The 25,922-nt window shown below is 44.2% G+C and overlaps 1 protein-coding gene across 1 annotated transcript; it reads right to left on the bottom strand.

Moving 5' to 3' along the window:
• Positions 1–155: 155 nt before the first annotated feature.
• Positions 156–24,240, bottom strand: LOC308321028 (extracellular calcium-sensing receptor-like; the record flags this gene model as incomplete). Its single annotated transcript, XM_080771808.1, has 13 exons — positions 156–1,069; positions 1,158–1,281; positions 1,352–1,579; positions 2,598–2,873; positions 3,052–3,200; positions 3,426–3,642; positions 7,525–7,634; positions 9,598–9,764; positions 17,001–17,275; positions 17,881–18,101; positions 18,709–18,925; positions 21,884–21,993; positions 24,222–24,240. 13 exons carry the CDS (start codon positions 24,238–24,240, stop codon positions 156–158), a joined length of 3,027 nt encoding a protein of 1,008 aa, XP_080627934.1.
• Positions 24,241–25,922: the final 1,682 nt, after the last annotated feature.

Raw genomic sequence — 25,922 nt, 5'->3', positions numbered from 1 at the left:
GGAAAGGCCAAGCAATATATAATAATCAGCGATCCGGTTTGGTATCAATAATAAAGCTTATCAGACGGAACGTTACGCCAATAGCAGTTGCCGGTTCGATTCCAACTGGCGGAACGTTCCGTCACGAGCAGTTAATTGGTTAAAAATGTCTGCTTCTACATCTTGGTGGCACCTCGAGCCATGATGGACTTCTTAGTGTTTCTCTCAGGTTTCAAAATGATTATATAACACTTTGGTCCAAACAGCGCCAGCAAAATGCCCAAACTAGATGCTAAAATAGCAAACACCTCCACTACATCGGCATATTTGCCTGGAGAACTGATATATGCTGGTATGAAGGCTATCCACACGGCACAGAAGATCAACATGCTGAAAGTAATTAACTTGGCTTCATTGAAGTTGTCTGGAAGATTCCTTACCATGAATGCTAGGAGGAAACTGAGGAGTGCTAGTAAGCCAATATAACCTAGTAACACCGCAAAACCAACTGTTGATCCAACATTGCACTCATAGACTATCTTTTCAGAATAGTATTGTGTGTTTTTATGAGGAGTTGGTGAGGCAGACACAAGCCAGGCTGTGCAGATTATTGCCTGGATTGAAGTAAGAATCAGAACTGTTCCTCTCTGCTGCATAGGACCAAACCACTTCATGATGTCTGCACCACCAGGCTTGGAGGCCTTGAACACAGCCAGCACCACCATAGTCTTTACCAGGATGCAGGAGACACACAGCACAAAGCTGATCCCAAATGCTGCATGCCTCAGCTGACAAGTCCAGAGTCTGGGACGGCCAATGAACAGGAGTGTGCACAAGAAACATAGTTTGAGTGAAAGCAAGAGTTGGAAGCTGAGTTCTGAGTTGTTGGCGCGGACCATGGGCGTCTCTTTATGATAAACAAAGATCCCCAGGACAATAGCACAGACAAAAGTTCCTAGCAATGAGATGGTTGTTAAGGAGATTCCCAGGGCCTCATGGTAGGACAGGAACTCAATGCTCTTAGGGACACAGTGGTCACGCCGGGGACTGGACCAGAAGTCCTCTGGACAACTCGTGCACTCTGTAGAGTCTAACAAATAGGACAAGATTAAAGGGACAGACGCGTATCTTCTTATAACCTTCTGTACATATACTGTAGCTACATGATGTAACCCTACCTGTCTCATTGCTGAACTCTCCCTCAGAACAAGCAATGCAGTCAAAGCAGCAGACAGGTTCATCTTTCCTTCTGGCCACACGGGTTCCAGGAGAACAGCTCTCACTGCACACCGACCGAGGAGGCTACAGAGGAAAGTAAAAATGATCAGTTTAAGTATACATTTCATTCAAAAATTTTGAAAGCTGAAATTACTTTTGCGGATTGAAAGTTCCAGAAGATTCTGTCTTCATCGAGGGTGAATTCTTCATCTCCGGAGGCTGTGATCTTGAACACACCTACGTTGTGAATCTTTGTGCTTCCATCAGGGAGCCACGCCCAGTTCAATATATCGAAGATTGGTAAAGCATCACCATTCTCATCAAAGTATACAGGATCACCACCAGATGTGGTGAAGTTGACCTTTTCCAGGTAATAGAGAAGCTAGAAATGGTGAAGAGCAAGAGACTTTAAAAACATACTTGAGGATCGTATTATGTGCCCAAGTCACGCTACACACTATTTGGGGATTTAAGCATTGTGCAAGGGGTGTTCCTGTTGCTGAGTTGCTATCTTCCACCACCAGCCTCATTACTAAATCATGTGCTCTACCCCTTACATTATGCATTGCCTTTGAACAAAACCATATTCATAATGTCACCCACAAATTAGGAGTGAGGAAGACTTCTGCATCTTGTGTGATTATTGCATAATAAAGAGAGGCATGACCGCATTTCTAGACAAGAAGACACAGCGGTAAACGTGTATTTTATTTAAAATACCACCAGACAGAGAAGCGGAACGGATCTGTCATAATCCATCCACCTACTCCGGCAGCTGCCTGTCACGGCCCCTGCCAGTGTCCTGTGTGTGTCTATTTGTGATAGTGTGTCTATGTGTGAGCATGTGTGGGCGTAGGCTTGGTTCCTGGCTTTCCAGATTGGCACACCTGGCTCTGATCATCCAATCTCACTCACCTGCCTGCCATCTTCTCATCACCACCACTCCATAAAAGCCCTGGTTTCCTCGCCACACGCTGCCAGATCGTCCCACAGTTCTCCGTGCGGTAACGCTCTACTATTGCTTTGTTCCAGTGTTTTTTGGTTTTTCCTTCTGCCTCACTTGCCTGCCTGTTTGCCTGCCAGCCTACCTGCTAGGCAGCCCCTGCTAGCTTTCTGAAAAGTAGCCAATGTACAAGCTCATTCTGGACAGTTGCCTATCTACAAGCTCATCATTTTGTTTGAATAAACACCCTTGGACTTTGCCCTCCTTGTCGTGTCTGCATTTGGGTCTGCCAGTTTGGTTAAATGTGACACTGCCGGTCTAACTTTATAAACCCCACAGGGTTTTCTAAGTCTCACCTGCACAACCCAATAATAATGTTTTTTCAAATGTGTTTTTAAATGTGCAAATAAACTATAAATAAAAATAATCCTACAGGTTAACTGAATTAATATCCCACCTGCCATGGCTGTATTGTCTGCAAACTGGCACAGCTGTGCCCAGGGAAAGGCCCTCTTCCTGGCACACACTGCAACATGTCATGGAGGGCGTGGGCCAGAGCATACACAGCCTTGTACGCATTGTACTCTGCCCTGAGGTCAGACATATCCAACAGGGCAGTTTCTGCCATTACCAGGTCCTCTTGTCCAGTACACACCCTTCCACCAGCGTCCACCCACTCTGGTGGAAGGGGTGAAAATTTACACTGAAATGAGTGTTCCCAAAACTCCCTCACCTGAAAGAACACAATTAATTCATAAGAATACCTGTAAATACAATGAATTGATTAATGTATTGATTATTCACAGTTTGCAGATACTACAGTGGTACAATTATACAATGGTGCAAAAAGTACAACACAACATGTCCTAAGGGCGTGTGTCTGTTGTGGTCCTGTGTCCAAGAATACTTACTATGTTATCCTCATGGTCATTGTCAGGACGTATTTTTAACAAAAAGTCCTTGAGACCTGGTATCTCTCCACGACGGATGGCAAAACCCAGGGTGCCTCTGAGGTATGGTAGGTAGTGAGGAGACTGGAGATAACCGTCAGCCCACCAACCTGAAGTGGCAGGTAAGATCCATAGCAGACCTGTCACATTCTGCTTAACCACCTGTTCATCGTTTCGAAAGAAATGAAAGGCATGTCTTTCTTTCAATACATTCTCATTTTAGATTCTTCTAATTATGAATGCCTAAATTTACATCCTCCACAGATGTATCGTAACACAAACCTCATCCAAGACATTATGCATATAGGCCCCGTATCCAAACATAATGACCACACGAGCTGTGGACGTCTTCATCACAGAGACGATCCTCTGGAGTTTATCCAGGTCATTGTGGAAGGGCAGAGCCTCTGAATAAGCCACACAACCCAGACCAGACTGGTCCAGGCCAGACTGGAATAATCGGGCGACGTCATGGCCAGCATCATCATCACTGAACAACAGTCCTACCCAGGTCCACTCCAACCACCTCATAGTCTGGAGCATAGCTCGCACCTGAGTGGACGAACAATGGACGGAAATGTACTTAGGTTAGATCATAAAGTCCAGGGGCCACATGTGGTCCCCGTGTTCACTTATGTGGCCTGCAGGTTAATATTGGAATACTGTTATATTATTGATTTCAGCTGTTACAATTCCAAACATGCAAACATGACCTGCTTTAATTGTATCTATAATGGTCAATATTAGTAGCATAATTACAATTGTATTCCCCTGGAGTTAGTGTGGAAATACAGTGGCCCTCTGGAGTGAGTGTGGAAATATGGTGGCCCTCTGGACTGAGTGTAGAAATACAGTGGCCCTCTGTAGTGAGTGTAGAAATATAGTGGCCCTCTGGAGTGATTGTGGAAATAATAGTGGTTCTCTGTAGTGAGTGTAGAAATATAGTGACTGTTGTATTATAGTGTTCTGATACTTGGTGCTGTGTTCGGATACTCGGTACTGATACGTGCAATGTACTTATATGTATGGTGTACTGCCTGCCTGAATGGTAACACACTGTGGAGCTGTGTTAGAGCACGCTGAAGGCCGCTGCTGGCAGGCAGGGATTGTGATGTCTAGTCTGTGACGTCATTAGGACATGAAGTATCCAAGCTATATATGCTGCTGTAAGTGTAATAAACCTTGTGAACGATTTAATGTGACCATGTCTCCGTGTCATGTTAATCTCTTCTCCCGGGCCGGCCTGTCTGTCTGTCCGCCGCCGAACCATGGAAATGCCAACCGGGTCGTCACACACCAGAACCAGACGAGGGTCCAATACGTAGAATACAGTTAATCATAACAGTGACCTTCTGGAGTGAGTGTAGAAATACAGTGGCCCTCTGGAGTGAGTGTAGAAATATAGTGACCTTCTGGAGTGAGTGTAGAAATATAGTGACCTTCTGGAGTGAGTGTAGAAATATAGTGACCTTCTGGAGTGATTGTGGAAATAATTGTGGCCCTCTGGAATGAGTGTGGAAATAATTGTGGCCCTCTGGAGTGAGTGTGGAAATATAGTGGCCGTCTGGACTCTGGAGTGCGTGTAGAAATATAGTGGACCTCTGGAGTGACTGTAAAAATACAGTGGCCCTCTGGAGTGAGTGTAGAAATATAGTGGCCCTCTGGAGTGAGTGTAGAAATATAGTGGCCCTCTCCTACATCAAAGTTGCCCACCCCATGGGTTCGAGTATTCCAGTTTGTGAAACATGAACTATTAAATACCAACACATCTATTGTTATAGAAGTTCACCTGGAAGACAAAACTTGGCATTGTTCTGAAGAAGGATGGGAACTGAGTCCGGTCGCTCAGACAGGAACAACCTGCATAGTAACTTATCTGGAAAAACAGAATAAAAACAAATACAAAATATCTATTCTGTAATGTACTAGATCATAGGTATTCAACCTAGTCTGGTGCCCTCAGGGCAGTGCTAATCAACTCACGGCCCCTGCTTTATGTATCTGCGGCCAACAATGAAAATATAATATTATATATGTTATTTTCACAAGTTTTGAACAAGATTTTAGTTATTGTATTGTAAAAGGTTGTATGGCCTGATGTCAACTTAATATTAACCACTTACTTTATCACCTGTGATAATCTGTTCATTATTATAGTAGCTTCACTAAAAACGCAGAGGAAAACGCTCCACACGTCCCAAACTCTTCTGGCTCCAAAACTATGTAATGCACGTCCCATTACAATCAGAACTGCAGCCTCACTCACAATCTTACGCCGTGGTCTGAAAGCCCACCTCTTCAGACTCCATCATGACACTTAGCACTTTCCGTAGCATTTTTTACTATAGATAGCATTTTATTTATAGCATTTTTATGTAGACATAGCACTATAAAGCATACATGCATTGTTCCATTATATAGATATTCCACTGTTACGTTCTCAGCTTACGTATGATTCATGATAACTACTTTAATGTACGTAGGCCTAATGTTTTTTGTTCTTGCTTAATTTATCGCTCTGGATTAAGAGTGTCTGCTAAATGCCTAAATTGTAAATTGTTGTAACTTCATCACAATGCTTTTGTTCATTGAGGATTGGCTGGAAGTAGATGGAAATGTGGCTTTTTACTCTGTGTTTCCTTCATCTTTAGACTAGTCGTGACTTGTGTAGTATGTTCCAAAATACATTTGTAAATATTTCAAAATAATACTGACATTTTTAGCTTGCGGTCCTTGGACTTTTGGAGTGGCCCCTGAGCCATCTTAAGTTGAGTAGCCCTGCCCTAGGGGATCCTCAGGTTTAGGGTTTAGGGTTTAGCAGGTTTGTATACAGCAGCACGCTGATACAGCAGCAGCAAGAAACGAAGCAGGCAATGCAAACCTCCGGTTCAAGTAGCCGGTATGAAGATGGAGTGAGTGTGTGATTGGCTGAGGGAATCATGTGAATGAGAGCGTGATGCTGAGGCGGCACAATTAATGGCCGGCAGCAACTGCACTGAGGTTCCCTGACTGAACTTGCTCTGCGCAATTGCGCATGTCTACAACAGTCACAAATGCTCATTATATTTTACCCAATGTAAAATATTCCATAAAAAGATATCTCTCATCAAAATATATTGAAGTACAGCAATTCATGCATGGCAACTTGAGCTACTCTTCTTCAATATTTCATCATGACTTTTCACAAAATTAAAAAAAAAATGATTTCATGGGGCCTATCACTGAAAAATGATGTCATGATCATGGCCATAATTTGACGACACTTTCTATAGCTGCTTTTAACCCTCCACTGTGTGGATTCATGATGACCAGGTCATAAGCGTACATAAGGTGATTAATGATAGTTACCTACTGTATAAGACAGCCTGTATTGCACTTATTTAATTCACTAGATAGATCATCCATGTATATGCACAATGTGCTTAGATATGCCACAAGCAGCTTCTGAAACCGTACGAAGGTAGTGGAAATACTGTAGCTGCCTGGCAATCATTTAGAGAAGGAACCACTCGAAAACGCGTGATGTAATTCATTTCTGTGCGATGCGAACTACGCAAATTGGCGTGGTTCTGTTTTTTATTAATATGTTTAGATTAATTCGGTCCGGAGCTCTGTCTAAATGTTCCTGGGCTTAAATTTGGACTACAATACCCAGAAATCCTGTGTCTCGTGACACACGTGTATGTTTTGCTATGGAAGCTGCAGCATGACCTCACCCCCCAGTAAACAGTGGGAGCAGAGGGAGAGTCTTCATAGTTTTCTGTTTAGCCGGTTTGCCGTCCCTCCCGAGCGATTTGCTAGCAGTAACAAAACAAAATAAAATTGAAAGCAGTAATATTTATTTGGACAGGTTCTAATTGTACAGAGGTGATTGACTCTGTACCATGAACCAACAGACCTGTAAAACACAGGCCAAGGGCAGTTACTTACCACTTTCACTTAAAACAAAGGGGGGAAAAAGACAGAATAAGAAAGAAAAATAGCAGCCTACAAGCTCAGATCATGTCACACTGTGACCTTGTTGATCGGCTGTGTTTGATACTTTTGTCTAACACTAGCATAATTTAGAAATAGGGCATTAAAAAGCATTACAAGTTGAAATATCGAGACACAAGGTTTCTTCTCGACAGCAACGATTATGTTCTATGTCTTTCAAACGGCAAAAAGACCACATTTTATATTTATCATATTATAGATTTGCAAATAGCCAAGTAAGCAATATTAAATAAAATAGGCTATGGTGAAAGGGGATAGGAAACTTACCATGGGCACTCTGTATACACCTAATATTCTAGAGAGGGTAATAGAACTTTTTGAGCTACTAGGACCCACAATTCCAAGTACTGGAGGAGACCCAACACAGCTCTGATCCAGTGTAAACTGCTCCTCTCTCCCACTGATCAGTGACAACGCTGCAGGGACTGCAACTCCAACCGTTAAACAGGTGTCATAGATACTGTATCCCAGAGTCACATTGGGGAGCAGGCTGGGGTCTCTGTTGATCTCAGTGATGGCAAAAGCCATGATCTGTGCCCCAGTGAACACTGAAATGGAAAAACTAACACACACAATTACACTGTAGCCTTGAATATCATTGCTGTCGGGTAGAAACCTTGTATCTCAATATTTAAACGTTCTGTTTAATAACTTACTTACTTTGTCATACTACAGTGTGACAAAAAAATATTTAAGTGTAAGTGCTTGTGACTAAATAATAACTGCCCTAGATCCATCCAAACAACCTGAGAAGGTTTCCACCCGACAGAAACATACACATCAACTAATCATGTTTCTATACATCAAAACAAGGTTGGTGTTGTCTTGCTGGCTATTTGTGATACTCACCGAATGCAGGAGGGCTTCTGTTCCTTGGACTGTGTGAAAGTCAGCTCAGGGAACACAGAGAAGACGTGGAATGGAAACAAACCACCCAGAATCACATCTCCATCCTTGTACATTAATCTTCCAGGATTATACGGTGCCTGTAACTCACAAGAAGAGGACGAGGATGAAGACAAAGGAGAGAAGCAAGAGAACATCATCAAGTATGAAAACAGTTGTATGTCTAAAGAAGCCCTCATGACTGTCCTCCTCTGTCTAACAACCCCCCCACCATTGTCCAGTTGTTAGGTTTTATACACAGTGCAGTGCCGTCCCCTGTGCCAGATGATCTGGGCCTTTAGCCACACACAGAGGCAGGGCTTAACATACATCAGTGATGGAAATTTAAGTAACAAAGTAGATTTACTGAAGTACTGTTCAATTTTGAGGTATTTGTATTTTTACTTGAGCATTTGTTATTTCCAATGCTTTTACCTGTACTTCTACATCTCGAATCCCCAATATTGTACTTTTACTCCTCTCATTTGGAAACTTTTAGTTACTTTGTAGATTTTGATTATTATTACAAAACATACATTATAACCACTTCAGCCTTATATACATTTCGGCCATTTGAAAATAGCCGATTGCGACGCATTGTGAGCTTGTAGATCAGCTATTTAAAAAAATATTTTTTAGACATTTGAAATGGGCCATATTCTATATAATGAGTAGGCTACTTTTACTTTTGGTACATTAAGTACATTTTGATGCCATTACTTTTGTACGTTACGAGAGACAATGAGATCTGCAATAAACTTGCAAATCGGTTCGCAACATGCCGCCTTAGTCAGTGTCAGGTTGGTGGTCAGTGTTAGGTTGGTGGTCAGTGTCAGGTTGGTGGTCAGTGTTAGGTTGGTGGTCAGTGTCAGGTTGGTGGTCAGTGTTAGGTTGGTGGTCAGTGTCAGGTTGGTGGTCAGTGTTAGGTTGGTGGTCAGTGTCAGGTTGGTGGTCAGTGTTAGGTTGGTGGTCAGTGGCAGGTTGGTGGTCAGTGGCAGGTTGGTGGTCAGTGTTAGGTTGGTGGTCAGTGTCAGGTTGGTGGTCAGTGTTAGGTTGGTGGTCAGTGTCAGGTTGGTGGTCAGTGTTAGGTTGGTGGTCAGTGGCAGGTTGGTGGTCAGTGGTGGTCAGTGGTGGTCAGTGGCAGGTTGGTGGTCAGTGGCAGGTTGGTGGTCAGTGTCAAACCAAACTCAGCTTCTTCTACGCAACGGTAGAGTCTGTTCTCCTATACGGCAGTGAGTGCTGGACCCTGAAGCCAACTCTGCAGAAGTCTCTAGACTGGTGCTATACCAGAATACTGTGTGCAGTACAGTAAGAGCACACATGTTACCAACAAGAATCTGTATGATGGAATGCAAGGGTGAGCCAGAAAATAGCAGCCAGGAGAATGAGACTATAGCAGGACACTGCCAAAGGCATCAAGAGCTGCCAGCCAGTAAACTAGTGCTGTGAGAACCAACACACGGGCACCGGTCATGGCGACGTCCCACATTAACATGTGGATGTACTCAAGAACGACGCAGGAGCGCAAAGCACCAACGAGCTGGCCAGATGTGTGGAGAACCGGGATTACTGGAAGCGACGATGGAGGGCTCGTCTGAGAACGACCTAGAGAGAGAGGCAGGTTGCCGGTCATTGGCAGGTTGCCGGTCAGTGGCAGGTTGCCGGTCAGTGGCAGGTTGCCGGTCAGTGGCACCTGGAGAATTCGAGCACCATAAAACTGTTCAGCTCTGAAGTTGTTAATCAGAGCAGTGGTCAGTCCTCCCCACTTCTCAGGTGGCCACTCCTGATTACCACTGAAGTGTGAGGGGAAAACAAGAGCAAAGCCCAAGGCCTCTTCAACTCACCAGTTGTGTCCCAAATGACAGTCCCTTAGTTGAGTGATGTCATGCATGCAGGCACGCACGCAGGCAGGCACGCACGCACAAGGTTGAAACATTTCAATAACACCAATTAAATATCACATGGTTCAATGCCTTGGCAAGTTAGCTGATCTTATCGTTTATTGTTTATTTGACAAGACTGTCAATAGCGTAAGTTTAATGCCTTTTATCCTGATGTCCAGTTTCCCTGTCTACAATGATGTGACATGAAGAGTGTTTGTGTGGGTAGAGTGTGTTTGTGCAGTAACTAGGCTAGGTTTTGTGACCTGCATTGTGTGTGTGTGTGTGTGTGTGTGTGTGTGTGTGTGTGTGTGTGTGTGTGTGCGTGTGTGCGTGTGTGTGTGTGTGTGTGTGTGTGTGTGTGTGCGTGCGTGCGTGCATGCGTGCGTGTGTGCATTACATAAAATACACAGATGCATTGAAATATAAAATGCATTCACATAAACACAGCAACAGTGATCATCAACAGTGGGGAAAAGGTGAACTACCGGTATTTAAACATTTTCTTATTAAAAATGTCCACAGCAGTCTGCACAAACGAAGTTTTGTAACCTTTCTTTTTAGCAAATGTTGCCCTAAGCCCGATGGCAACAACTCAAATTCAGAGCGAAAAGGTTGGGTAGAATCATTGTAAATCTGAATAGCTTTTTTGGTCATGGTATGGAGCAGTTGTATATGTCCTGAAGTTGCAATGATTTGTCTCATATGATCTTACTTGCCTGGTTGACTACCTGGGTGGGTTTGTTTTTATCTCTAACTGAGAGATTCCCAAACCAGGACACGATGTTAAAAGTGAGAACACTCTCAGTAAGTAATCTATAGACCTATAGGTCAGGGTGTGTTTACTAGCATTAAAACTTCCCAGTTTCCTGAGAGGATTAAGCCGCTGCGTTGCCTTTTTGTAGATGTTATCTGCAGTCTGAAAGGTGAGTTGGCAACCAAGGCCATGTCATCAGCGTACTTTATGACGGAGAAGTCTTTGTTGTGGAAAATAACAGAGGGGATAAAACGCACTCCTGTGGAACGCCAGTATTTAGGACAAGGCAGTCAGACAGAGTGTTATTAATACAGACTCGTTGGGGTCTCTCTCTCTCTCTCTCTCCTTAATCCACAGAATGACATTACTACTGACGTTCAGGTCACACAGGGGTCAGTGACGTGACACGCCAAAAAAAGTGTTTTTTAAAAACCTTTAAATAACAGGAATAAAAATGAATTACTTTTGCTCCACTCACTCTCATCTTTTTTGTACTATGTACTACCAATGAAAATGGAGTACACCTTTCTTAAGTTGCTCACTTTATCAAAGTCCTTTATCATAACTAACATGTGATCCACTATAGTTTTGTGAAAACGTATTAAATCTGTATATTCTTTTAATAATCAACCCTCAATGTGAGGCCCATGTTGTCGGTCTTTCAATATATTTTGTATTTATTATGACAAAACTTTCTCTAAAATTACACAAATATTTGTGACTCTTCCTGATAATATTTGCTATATGTAATCCATAAACATTAATGGTTTCATCATTAATAAAGGTATGATTTTTTCACTATTTGGAACGTCACACGAAATGATTTAGTGTCACACCGTATGATCATATCTTCATTTTCCAAAGCAAACTGTGTTTTAACCTACCTATCAGGCACGTGCAGAGAGGGGGGGGGGGGGGGCTAGGGGGGCTTGAGCACCTGCCCTTTTGCAGAAATTGCCCTTTCTAAAAGAAAAAAAAATAGTTTTTTTTAGGGAAAGGGCAAAAAAGGGGGTGGTGTGGGGGACCAATACGAGCTTATGTGGGGGCCAAAAAGGGCTTGTGTGGGGGGCCAATAAGTGCCATTGGCCCTTCAAGACGGACATTTGAAAAGTAATGATAAATTCCACAATCATAATAAATTTTAATCTTTTAATCTGCCATCAGTCAGTTTTAGTTTCAGCCTAATGAGAACATATTGCTTATTGTACTGTCCAATGACATGAAATGGCACAAGGGAAGGACTCCACAAAAAGACCACCCCCAAAAATCGGTGCGCACGCAGACACATGTGCCCTTTTCTGGAGTTTGAGCCCCTGCCCCCCCAGTGCTCTCTGCACGGGCCTGCTACTTATTAGTGAGTACTGAACTTTACAGATAGATTAAACAATTACTCAGGAAAAACAGCAACAGGAAAATTGCTTTAACATTGAATAACATGGCAATGACTGAATAAAACAAAATGAAACACAATTTATTGTGGATAGTTGCATCTTTTAGGTGAAAATGTTTAAAACAAATGTTTAAATGGACAAAAGAAACATGGGACTTGTTATTTATTGTTATATCTGTAGGAAAATACAGTTTGTATCATATGGTGTGACAAAAAAGTCATATGGCGTGACAGGCAGACAGTCACACCATTATGATAAAGTGTCACACCATATTATGTTTTCTGCACTTCACATAACCTTGAGGCTACTAGCTACACATTAGCATGCTAACAACATGCTAGCTATAACAAAGCAACATAGATTTACATGTAATTATGACCAAAAAATCTAATACCTTTAAGTTTTATTCAAGTTCCTACTTTGAGAAACAAGACCGGGGCAGTCGCACCATAAGAGTTTTGCTGTGTTTGGTTGAAAATTCTGAAGAAATGAGGAAAGAAAGTATGTTAACTTCACATGAAGCATAATGTCCTGCACAATATTCCCACCCATATATCCAATACACATATTGGAATAAAATACACATAATGTGAATTTAACCCATCTACTTCCACCTGGTGGACGCAGAGGCAACCGCAAACTGCCAAATCGTTTGTAGTGTGACACACACTGGATTCACATCCTGTTTGGGCGGCCATCTTAGATGCTAAATAAATAGCGCCAATGCTAGCGAGCTAAAATGAAGCCATCCTTGCTATAGAAAGTGCCAATGTTCCCATCCAGATCACCGGGTAATCAGCAAAGACCTCCGAACATTGCGTGTTTTATCCAAACCATGGCAGTTTCCTGTAATATAATCTGTATTCCATGCTTTATGCGTGTTGTGTGAGAGCTCCGTAGATTTCGAGTTATTCAGCTTTTTAGTCAGCCTGTATAAAGGGAGGTGAACGGCAGCGAGGATGTGTGATCCGGTCTAGGATCAATAAAGAAGGAAAGGCCAAGCAAAACAAATAATAATAATCAGCGATCCGGTTTGGTATCAATAATAAAGCTTATCAGACGGAACGTTACGCCAATAGCAGTTGCCGGTTCGATTCCAACTGGCGGAACGTTCCGTCACGAGCAGTTAATTGGTTAAAAATGTCTGCTTCTACGTCTTGGTGGCACCTCGACCCATGATGGACTTCTTAGTGTTTCTCTCAGGTTTCAAAATTATTATATAACACTTTGGTCCAAACAGCGCCAGCAAAATGCCCAAACTAGATGCTAAAATAGCAAACACCTCCACTACATCGGCATATTTGCCTGGAGAACTGATATATGCTGGTATGAAGGCTATCCACACGGCACAGAAGATCAACATGCTGAAAGTAATTAACTTGGCTTCATTGAAGTTGTCTGGAAGATTCCTTACCATGAATGCTAGGAGGAAACTGAGGAGTGCTAGTAAGCCAATATAACCTAGTAACACCGCAAAACCAACTGTTGATCCAACATTGCACTCATGGACTATCTTTTCAGAATAGTATTGTGTGTTTTTATGAGGAGTTGGTGAGGCAGACACAAGCCAGGCTGTACAGATTATTGCCTGGATTGCAGTAAGAAAAAGAACTGTTCCTCTCTGCTGTATAGCACCAAAAAACTTCATAATGTCTGCACCACCAGGCTTGGAGGCCTTGAACACAGCCAGCACCACCATAGTCTTTACCAGGATGCAGGAGACACACAGCACAAAGCTGATCCCAAATGCTGCATGCCTCAGCTGACAAGTCCAGAGTCTGGGACGGCCAATGAACAGGAGTGAGCACAAGAAACATAGTTTGAGTGAAAGCAAGAGTTGGAAGCTGAGTTCAGAGTTGTTGGCGCGCACCATGGGCGTCTCTTTATGATAAACAAAGATCCCCAGGACAATAGCACAGAAAAATGTTCCTAGCAATGAGATGGTTGTTAAGGAGATTCCCAGGGCCTCATGGTAGGACAGGAACTCAATGCTCTTAGGGACACAGTGGTCATGCCGGGGACTGGACCAGAAGTCCTCTGGACACACGGTGCACTCTGTAGAGTCTAACAAATAGGACAAGATTCAAGGGACATCAATCAAGCAATCAATCAATCAATCAATTTATATAGCACATTTCAGACGAGTGCAGTTCAAAGTGCTTCACAGAAACATAACAAAGCAAAAACATAACGAGAGAGCATCAACTACAAGTTACTACATAGTAATAGTAATAGAAAAAACAAAAAAAGCAACTAAAACAGGAAACGGACTTGCAATGATCTAACTAAAAGCAATGCTAAAGAGCTGTGTCTATAAGAGTTTAAAGTTTAAAAGTAAAAACATGTCCACAGATTCAGAGAACCGTAGATCCCTTGGCAGGCTGTTCCACAGCACAGGGGCATAGTCGCTAAAGGCGGCTCCATATTTTTTATGTTAGGGGTCTCTGGAATCTCTAGGAGACCAGCACTATATATATATAAACACTCATTGGGCTAAAAACGGCCAATGCCGTCATCACAAATTGATGATGTCACATTTGGGCAAGTGGGCATGGCCGTTTTTTTTGCAAAACTAATGCTCGGAATGGATTCAGCATCATGAAAACCCCCTAGTTTGACATGTCACATGCTAGATAAATCATGATGAAATTTTGCCTTCTATAGGTTGATAATGGTATGGTCACATATTATGCCAATTCTGAAAATTGCTCAACATATGCAAGTTAGCATCCGGCAGTTTCTACATGCTGGGGATCCATACTCAACATTTCTAACATAAAACGTTGGTGTACTCAACATGTCCGGGTTAACTTTTTGGCTACTAGGCTACTAGAGGATCTAAGGGGTCTGCCGGGCACATATATAGGAAGCATTTCGTTTTTATTAAGCAATTTTTCATTTTCATTACAGATCCCCCATGCTTAGGAAGCATTTCTGAGAAATAGGCAGGTGCATTTCCATTCAATGTTTTAAAAACAAGTAAAATAATTCATATCGATATGGTAGTTAATATCCCCACTGATGATTGTCATGTCATAGTTTGTGTTAATGATAGAGCTCTGCAAATTCTGTTGGAAAAAGAGGGACATTTTTCTTTGGTGGTCTATAGAGCGTCGCAGTCCCGCCCCCTTTCATGACGACACCAGGCCCAGGAAATGAATCCCAATGCATTTCCCCCATAGACAAGCGTCGTACGAAGCCAACTCGAGTCGTGACAAATCATGACAACAAAAACAATATTTTGGACCAAACAAATCATACTATAATTAAGCCAATGTCTGTCTAAATGAATGTGTGTCTGTCTGTGTGTCAGAAACACTTCCGTAGCTTCTCACTGCCGGCACCAATCGCTCCCACTTTTCACACAGGCATTGTCTTAACGAAGCCCTTTTTCCAATTTAACAAATTATAAATTCATAATGAATTTATTAGTGAATTAAAAATGCGAAAACGCACCCAGGGCGCAGTACCCCCTGCGGCCACAAGACGGCAAGTATTTCACAATGGGTAAAGGCTAGTCATTACAAAGAAGAAAAACAAACAAAAAAAGTATTTTTCTCATTCTTTGTTTGGCCCAAAACATTGTGTTTATTGTCATGATTTGTCACGACAAGACTTGGCTTTGTCTGCGGCGTAAACGTCTTTAAATAAATACTTTCTGAAAAGCCTATGAGGAAAATTAACAGGGATTTATTTTCCGGGTCTCTCGAGGGGGCGGGACTGAGACACTCTATACGTAGGCTATAAAGTTAAGGTTGGTCCAAGCCCAATGGAAATGAGGCGGAACTATTGGAGCTGGGAACGTGTTGGGACTGGACAGTGTTGTTGTGGTCAAGTAGGGTGAGTTGTGATGGCGAAGGCTAACAGCTATGTTTGTAGCCAGTGCTTGACTTCTCCGTCTGCTCGGGTGTAAACCGTCTTTGTAGAAAAAAGGACGGTCCAAGAAAGGTTGACATTGTTAATGTAGTCGATATCATACGGGACAGACACGTATTATAACCTTCTGTACATATACCGTAGCTACATGATGTAACCCTACCTGTCTCATTGCTGAACTCTCCCTCAGAACAAGCAATGCAGTCAAAGCAGCAGACAGGTTCTCCTTTCCTTCTGGCCACACGGGTTCCAGGAGAACAGCTCTCACTGCACACCGACCGAGGAGGCTACAGAGGAAAGTAAAAATGATCAGTTTAAGTATAAATTTCATTCACATCATGAGCTCAATTAAAAAAAATTGAAAGCTGAAATGACTTTTGCGGATTGAAAGTTCCAGAAGATTCTGTCTTCATCGAGGGTGAGTTCTTCATCTCCGGAGGCTGTAATCTTGAACACACCTACGTTGTGAATCTTCGTGCTTCCATCAGGGAGCCATGCCCAGTTCAATATATCGAAGATTGGTAAAGCATCACCATTCTCATCAAAGTATACAGGATCACCACCAGATGTGGTGAAGTTGACCTTTTCCAGGTAATAGAGAAGCTAGAAATGGTGATAAGCAGAATCATGTAGAGCAAGAGACTTTAAAAACATAAGGGTCCTATTTTGTGCACAAGTCACACTACACACTATTTGGGGATTTAAGCATTGTTCAAGGGGTGTTCCTGCTGAGTTGCTATCTTCCGCCACCAGCCTCATTACTAAAACATGTGCTAAACCCCTTACATTATGCATTGCCTTTCAACAAAACCATATTCATACTGTCACCCACATTTGTTGAGAATTAGGAGTGAGGAAGACTTCTGCATTTTGTGTGACTATAGCATAATGAAGAGAGGCATGACCGCAAGAAGACACAGCGGTAAACGTGTATTTTATTTAAAATACCACATTCAGAAGAACATGTAATTACCACCTGCCCCCTATACTTCAGAAACGTCGCCTCTCAAGGCCTGCAGCACCTCCGGCGTCGCTTCCTAGGTCCTCGTCTCGTCTCGGCCTCCTGGCCGTCCATTAGACGGCATGCCTGTTCGTCTCGGACTCCAGGCCGTCCACTGAGGTCACCAGCTCTGCTTCAGTCCATCGTCCAGGCCGCCCTCCTGAGGGTCACCCCCGCCTCTGTCAATCATCCAAGCCGGCCCCCTGAAGTCGCCTGTTCTTCCCCCACCCAGCCTCCAGGCCGCCCACCTGAAGGCACCTGCACTGCCCCTGTCCAGTCTTCTGTCTCCCCATGTGGGGTCCGAGTTCCCCTTTGCTCTGGTCCATTGACTCGGTGTGTCCCCCACCGCCCACCCTGCTCGATGTTCTGGACTTTGTTCTGGGGATGTCTGGAAGCCATCCTTGAGGGGGAGGCACTATCTCGTTCCGTGACACTTTCTGTATTTAGTTAGTGCTTTACCTTACTATTTTCCTATGATTTTGTTATATTGTTTTCCTTGTATCTTAGTTCCAGACAGTTGGAGTTTCCTTTGCACTTGTGTACTCTTATTTTGTAGTACGTTTTGTCTCTTGGTTTCCTCTGTTACTTTTGTTGCCTGTACGTGTTGTCTCACCATGATTAGCCTAGTTTTTCCACCTTGTCCTGTTAGTTCCCCAGCCTATCCCAGTGTTGATTATTAGTTATGTTCACCTGTGCCCTGTTTTCCCTGTGTATTTATACTCTGTTTTTTCAGTTCTTTGTCAGATCATTTGGTCGGAGTAGAATGTGGTTCATTGATGTGCATTAGGATTCGAATGATGCTTCACACCTGCCAAACGAAGCGCACTTTCTGACAATGTGCAGCAGGATTTGTTTTATCGCAGTAAAGCTTTCTGGTGTGAATGTCACCTAAGTCTCACCTGTACAACCCAATAATATGTCGTTGTTTCAAATGTGGTGTTTTTAAAAGTGCAAATAAACAATAAATAAAAATAATCCTACAGGTTAACTGAATTAATATCCCACCTGCCATGGCTGTATTGTCTGCAAACTGGCACAGCTGTGCCCAGGGAAAGGCCCTCTTCCTGGCACACACTGCAACATGTCATGGAGGGCGTGGGCCAGAGCATACACAGCCTTGTACACATTGTACTCTGCCCTGAGGTCAGACATATCCAACAGGGCAGTTTCTGCCATTACCAGGTCCTCTTGTCCAGTACACACCCTTCCACCAGCGTCCACCCACTCTGGTGGAAGGGGTGAAAATTTACACTGAAACGAGTGTTCCCAAAACTGCCTCACCTGAAAGAACACAATTAATTCATAAGAATACCTGTAAATACAATGAATTGATTAATGTATTGATTATTCACAGTTTGCAGATACTACAGTGGTACAATTATACAATGGTTCAAAAAGTACAACACAACATGTCCTAAGGGCGTGTGTCTGTTGTGGTCCTGTGTCCAAGAATACTTACTATGTTATCCTCATGGTCATTGTCAGGACGTATTTTTAACAAAAAGTCCTTGAGACCTGGTATCTCTCCACGACGGATGGCAAAACCCAGGGTGCCTCTGAGGTATGGTAGGTAGTGAGGAGACTGGAGATAACCGTCAGCCCACCAACCTGAAGTGGCAGGTAAGATCCATAGCAGACCTGTCACATTCTGCTTAACCACCTGTTCATCGTTTCGAAAGAAATGAAAGGCATGTCTTTCTTTCAATACATTCTCATTTTAGATTCTTCTAATTATGAATGCCTAAATTTACATCCTCCACAGATGTATCGTAACACAAACCTCATCCAAGACATTATACATATAGGCCCCGTATCCAAACATAATGACCACACGAGCTGTGGAAGTCTTCATCACAGAGACGATCCTCTGGAGTTTATCCAGGTCATTGTGGAAGGGCAGAGCCTCTGAATAAGCCACACAACCCAGACCAGACTGGTCCAGGCCAGACTGGAATAATCGGGCGACGTCATGGCCAGCATCATCATCACTGAACAACAGTCCTACCCAGGTCCACTCCAACCACCTCATAGTCTGGAGCATAGCTCGCACCTGAGTGGACCAACAATGGACGGAAATGTACTTAGGTTAGATCATAAAGTCCAGGGGCCACATGTGGTCCCCGTGTTCACTTATGTGGCCTGCAGGTTAATATTGGAATACTGTTATATTATTGATTTCAGCTGTTACAATTCCAAACATGCAAACATGACCTGCTTTAATTGTATCTATAATGGTCAATATTAGTAGCATAATTATAATTGTATTCCCCTGGAGTTAGTGTGGAAATACAGTGGCCCTCTGGAGTGAGTGTGGAAATATGGTGGCCCTCTGGACTGAGTGTAGAAATACAGTGGCCCTCTGTAGTGAGTGTGGAAATATGGTGGCCCTCTGGACTGAGTGTAGAAATACAGTGGCCCTCTGTAGTGAGTGTAGAAATACAGTGGCCCTCTGTAGTGAGTGTAGAAATACAGTGGCCCTCTGTAGTGAGTGTAGAAATATAGTGGCCCTCTGGAGTGATTGTGGAAATAATAGTGGTTCTCTGTAGTGAGTGTAGAAATATAGTGACCTTCTGGAGTGAGTGTAGAAATACAGTGGCCCTCTGGAGTGAGTGTAGAAATATAGTGACCTTCTGGAGTGATTGTGGAAATAATTGTGGCCCTCTGGAGTGAGTGTGGAAATAATTGTGGCCCTCTGGAGTGAGTGTGGAAATATAGTGGCCGTCTGGACTCTGGAGTGCGTGTAGAAATATAGTGGACCTCTGGAGTGACTGTAAAAATATAGTGGCCCTCTGGAGTGAGTGTAGAAATATAGTGGCCCTCTCCTACATCAAAGTTGCCCACCCCATGGGTTCGAGTATTCCAGTTTGTGAAACATGAACTATTAAATACCAACACATCTATTGTTATAGAAGTTCACCTGGAAGACAAAACTTGGCATTGTTCTGAAGAAGGATGGGAACTGAGTCCGGTCGCTCAGACAGGAACAACCTGCATAGTAACTTATCTGGAAAAACAGAATAAAAACAAATACAAAATATCTATTCTGTAATGTACTAGATCATAGGTATTCAACAGTGCATCTGGTACCCTCAGGGCAGTGCTACTCAACCCGCGGCCCCTGCTTAATGTATCTGCGGCCAACAATGAAAATATAATATAATATATGTTATTTTCACAAGTTTTGAACAAGATTTTAGTTATTGTATTGTAAAAGGTTGTATGGCCTGATGTCAACTTAATATTAACCACTTACTTTATCACCTGTGATAATCTGTTATAGTAGCTTCACTAAAAACGCAGAGGAAAACGCTCCACACGTCCCAAACTCTTCTGGCTCCAAAACTATGTAATGCACGTCCCATTACAATCAGAACTGCAGCCTCACTCCCAATCTTACGCCGTGGTCTGAAAGCCCACCTCTTCAGACTCATCATGGCACTTAGCACTTTCCGTAGCCGCGACATTTTTTATGTAGACTATAGATAGCATTTTATTTATAGCATTTTTATGTAGACATAGCACTATAGAGCATATACATGCATTGTTCCATTATATAGATATTCCACTGTTACGTTCTCAGCTTACGTATGATTCATGATAACTACTTTAATGTATGTAGGGCTAATGTTTTTTGTTCTTGCTTAATTTATCGCTCTGGATTAAGAGTGTCTGCTAAATGCCTAAATTGTAAATTGTTGTAACTTCATCACAATGTCTTTGTTCATTGAGGATTGGCTGGAAGTAGATGGAAATGTAGATGAAAATGATTTCATGGGGCCTATCACTGAAAAATGATGTCATGATCATGGCCATAATTTGACGACACTTTCTATAGCTGCTTTTAACCCTCCACTGTGTGGATTCATGATGACCAGGTCATAAGCGTACATAAGGTGATTAATGATAGTTACCTACTGTATAAGACAGCCTGTATTGCACTTATTTAATTCACTAGATAGATCATCCATGTATATGCACAATGTGCTTAGATATGCCACAAGCAGCTTCTGAAACCGTACGAAGGTAGTGGAAATACTGTAGCTGCCTGGCAATCATTTCCTTAACCCTTAGAGAAGGAACCACTCGAAAACGCGTGATGTAATTCATTTCTGTGCGATGCGAACTACGCAAATTGGCGTGGTTCTGTTTTTTATTAATATGTTTAGATTAATTCGGTCCGGAGCTCTGTCTAAATGTTCCTGGGCTTAAATTTGGACTACAATACCCAGAAATCCCGTGTCTCGTGACACACGTGTATGTTTTGCTATGGAAGCTGCAGCATGACCTCACCCCCCAGTAAACAGTGGGAGCAGAGGGAGAGTCTTCATAGTTTTCTGTTTAGCCGGTTTGCCGTCCCTCCCGAGCGATTTGCTAGCAGTAACAAAACAAAATAAAATTGAAAGCAGTAATATTTATTTGGACAGGTTCTAATTGTACAGAGGTGATTGACTCTGTACCATGAACCAACAGACCTGTAAAACACAGGCCAAGGGCAGTTACTTACCACTTTCACTTAAAACAAAGGGGGGAAAAAGACAGAATAAGAAAGAAAAATAGCAGCCTACAAGCTCAGATCATGTCACACTGTGACCTTGTTGATCGGCTGTGTTTGATACTTTTGTCTAACACTAGCATAATTTAGAAATAGGGCATTAAAAAGCATTACAAGTTGAAATATCGAGACACAAGGTTTCTTCTCGACAGCAACGATTATGTTCTATGTCTTTCAAACGGCAAAAAGACCACATTTTATATTTATCATATTATAGATTTGCAAATAGCCAAGTAAGCAATATTAAATAAAATAGGCTATGGTGAAAGGGGATAGGAAACTTACCATGGGCACTCTGTATACACCTAATATTCTAGAGAGGGTAATAGAACTTTTTGAGGTACTAGGACCCACAATTCCAAGAACTGAAGGAGACCCAACACAGCTCTGATCCAGTGTAAACTGCTCCTCTCTCCCACTGATCAGTGACAACGCTGCAGGGACTGCAACTCCAACCGTTAAACAGGTGTCATAGATACTGTATCCCAGAGTCACATTGGGGAGCAGGCTGGGGTCTCTGTTGATCTCAGTGATGGCAAAAGCCATGATCTGTGCCCCAGTGAACACTGAAATGGAAAAACTAACACACACAATTACACTGTAGCCTTGAATATCATTGCTGTCGGGTAGAAACCTTGTATCTCAATATTTAAACGTTCTGTTTAATAACTTACTTACTTTGTCATACTACAGTGACAAAAAAAATATTTAAGTGTAAGTGCTTGTGACTAAATAATAACTGCCCTAGATCCATCCAAACAACCTGAGAAGGTTTCCACCCGACAGAAACATACACATCAACTAATCATGTTTCTATACATCAAAACAAGGTTGGTGTTGTCTTGCTGGCTATTTGTGATACTCACCGACTGCAGGTGGGACTGTGTTCCTTGGACTGTGTGAAAGTCAGCTCAGGGAACACAGAGGAGACGTGGAATGGAAACAAACCACCCAGAAGCACATCTCCACCCTTGTACATTCTGCCAGGATGATACGGTGCCTGTAACTCACAAGAAGAGGACGAGGATGAAGACAAAGGAGAGAAGCAAGAGAACATCATCAAGTATGAAAACAGTTGTATGTCTAAAGAAGCCCTCATGACTGTCCTCCTCTGTCTAACACAACCCCCCCACCATTGTCCAGTTGTTAGGTTTTATACACAGTGCAGTGCCGTCCCCTGTGCCAGATGATCTGGGCCTTTAGCCACACACAGAGGCAGGGCTTAACATACATCAGTGATGGAAATTTAAGTAACAAAGTAGATTTACTGAAGTACTGTTCAATTTTGAGGTATTTGTATTTTTACTTGAGCATTTGTTATTTCCAATGCTTTTACCTGTACTTCTACATCTCGAATCCCCAATATTGTACTTTTACTCCTCTCATTTGGAAACTTTTAGTTACTTTGTAGATTTTGATTATTATTACAAAACATACATTATAACCACTTCAGCCTTATATACATTTCGGCCATTTGAAAATAGCCGATTGCGACGCATTGTGAGCTTGTAGATCAGCTATTTAAAAGAATATTTTTTTTGAATGGGCCATATTCTATATAATGAGTAGGCTACTTTTACTTTTGGTACATTAAGTACATTTTGATGCCATTACTTTTGTACGTTACGAGAGACAATGAGATCTGCAATAAACTTGCAAATCGGTTCGCAACATGTCGCCTTAGTCAGTGTCAGGTTGGTGGTCAGTGTTAGGTTGGTGGTCAGTTTTAGGTTGGTGGTCAGTGTCAGGTTGGTGGTCAGTGTCAGGTTGGTGGTCAGTGTTAGGTTGGTGGTCAGTGGCAGGTTGGTGGTCAGTGTTAGGTTGGTGGTCAGTGGCAGGTTGGTGGTCAGTGGTGGTCAGTGGCAGGTTGGTGGTCAGTGGCAGGTTGGTGGTCAGTGTCAAACCAAACTCAGCTTCTTCTACGCAACGGTAGAGTCTGTTCTCCTATACGGCAGTGAGTGCTGGACCCTGAAGCCAACTCTGCAGAAGTCTCTAGACTGGTGCTATACCAGAATACTGTGTGCAGTACAGTAAGAGCACACATGTTACCAACAAGAATCTGTATGGCCAAGGGTGAGCCAGAAAATAGCAGCCAGGAGAATGAGACTATAGCAGGACACTGCCAAAGGCATCAAGAGCTGCCAGCCAGTAAACTAGTGCTGTGAGAACCAACACACGGGCACCGGTCATGGCGACGTCCCACATTAACATGTGGATGTACTCAAGAACGACGCAGGAGCGCAAAGCACCAACGAGCTGGCCAGATGTGTGGAGAACCGGGATTACTGGAAGCGACGGTGGAGGGCTCGTCTGAGGACTGTTATATTGGAGAATAACGTACTACTATAACCATGAACTGAAAAGGTACAACTTTACTGTAAGCTTGGGTGTGGACCGGCAACCACATTACAAACCGGTGTTCTGTGTGAGGAGCAGCATCAGGCAACAGAAACATAACAACACAGCCTTACGGCATCAGCCCTTTACGTTACTGTCGTAACCACATGGCGTGAAGTGCCATACATAACATTCCCCTCCCATAGTAAACCAGAAAACACAACCCCATCACCCAGCTATATACTAACACACTAATGCCTGTAACATAAATCTGTAACATAGTCCTTGAGGTAATCTGGCCGAGCTCGGTTTCGAGCTGGCCGTGCCCCGGGCACCACCGGGTGGACAGCTGGCCGTGCTCCGGGCACCACCGGGTGGACATCAGGTGCCGGAGGATGCCCCGGGGGAAAGTCCATATCTCCTGCCACAAAGTCAACGTCAGTGTTAGCCCACATACCTGCGGCCGCAAGCGGCATCATGGGTGCGGGAGCCTCTGGCTCCATAGCAGCAGGTGACGGCACTCGCCGAAGGCGACTGGCATGCTAGCGCGAGCAGTCGGACAGGCGGAAGGTGGCAGGCCCCAGCTGGTCGGTGACTTGCATAGGCGCGGACCAGAAGGACTGCAGCTTGTGGCCCCGGTGGGCGCGGCGGATGCGGACCCAGTCCAAGGCCGCGAAGGACGGGGCCTTCACTCTCCGTGTCTTGTCGAAGCGCTCCTTCATCCGACGTTGCTGTCTGCGGACTCTGTTGCGTCCTCGAGCCGGAGGAGACACCGGCCCAGAAGCCCTCAGTCGATGCAAAGGCAGCTGCAGCTCCCGTCCCAACATGAGGAATGCTGGGGAGCAACCGGTAGTGGAATGCTGCGATGCTCTGTAGTGCAGGAGTGTGCGGCGAAGAGCTGTAGAGAAGGGGAAGCCATCAGCCAGGTGTGCTCTGATGCCATTCTTCAGAGTCTGGTTGAGTCTCTCCAACCCCCCGTTCGCCTCGGGGTGGTAGAATGCTGTACGGATGTGCTTAATGCCCCTGTCCCCCAGGAAGGCAGCAAACTCTGCAGAGATGAACTGGGGCCCATTGTCCGTTGTAATGGCCGTAGGATGGCCCCACTGAGAGAAGAGCGAGTCCAGGAACTCGGTCACCACGCGGGTGGTCACCGTCCCAGTAGAGAACACCTCAGGCCACTTGGAATGAAGGTCGTACACCACCACCATAAAACGTTGGTGGTGGGGGACCGCATGGAGCTCCCCGCAGATGTCGAGCTGGAGGTGCTCCCAAGGCTTGGCTGGCCAGCGCAGCGGCGGCGGGGCGGGCGGGCCGGTCTTGCCACTCAGAAGACAAGCTGTACAGTCCCTCACTAAAACCTCGATGTCCCTGTCAATGCCAGGCCACCATACCAGGTCACGACAACGCTGCTTCACACGTACGATGCCCAGATGACCCTCGTGGGCCATGGCCAGGACACATGCTCGCAGGCCGTCCGGTATTACAGTGCAGAGCCCACGGGATACGCAGACGTCGTTCCAGCAGGATAACTCGTCCTTGACCCGGTGGAAGGGAACCAGCTCGTCCGACAGCTTCGCGGGCCACCCCGAGCGAATAAAGGTGCGGAGCTGGGAGAGCACCGGGTCCTGTTCAGAGGCTGTCTGGAGCTCTTGAAGCGACACCGTGGACTGGAGCGGAGAGTGGAGCATCTGGATGAGGCCCTGCTCAGCGGAGTCCGGACTAGGATCGGGCGAAGGGCCAGGGGTGGCCCGTGACAGCAGGTCTGCCACGACATTTTCTCGACCTGGAGTGAACTGCAGGGAGAAATTATATTGCTGGAGCCGCTCCGCCCAGCGATGGATCCTGAGTGGCCTATGTCCTGTGCCAGAAGTTGCGAGCAGAGCTGTGAGAGCCTGGTGATCCGTGCGCAATGTGAAGTGTCGGCCATACACATACATGTGCCAACGCTCGCTCGCCCAGATGCAAGCTAAGGCCTCCCATTCCCCCACCGAGTACTTCTGCTCCGCCGAGCTGAGAGCCCGAGAGGCAAAGGCGATGGGCCGCTCAACGCCGTCGTGGATCTGGGATAGCACAGCCCCCAGCGCCGTGTTGGAAGCGTCACAGGTGAGCAGCGTGGGGCTTGCGAGGTCAAAGTGGGCGAGCACTGGGGGAGAGGTCA

Source organism: Protomyctophum bolini (genome assembly GCF_963924005.1).
Source record: "Protomyctophum bolini genome assembly, chromosome: 1".
NCBI lineage: Eukaryota > Metazoa > Chordata > Actinopteri > Myctophiformes > Myctophidae > Protomyctophum > Protomyctophum bolini.
The sequence above is the reverse complement of the archived record's forward strand: the minus strand, read 5'-3'. Positions and strand labels throughout refer to the sequence as shown.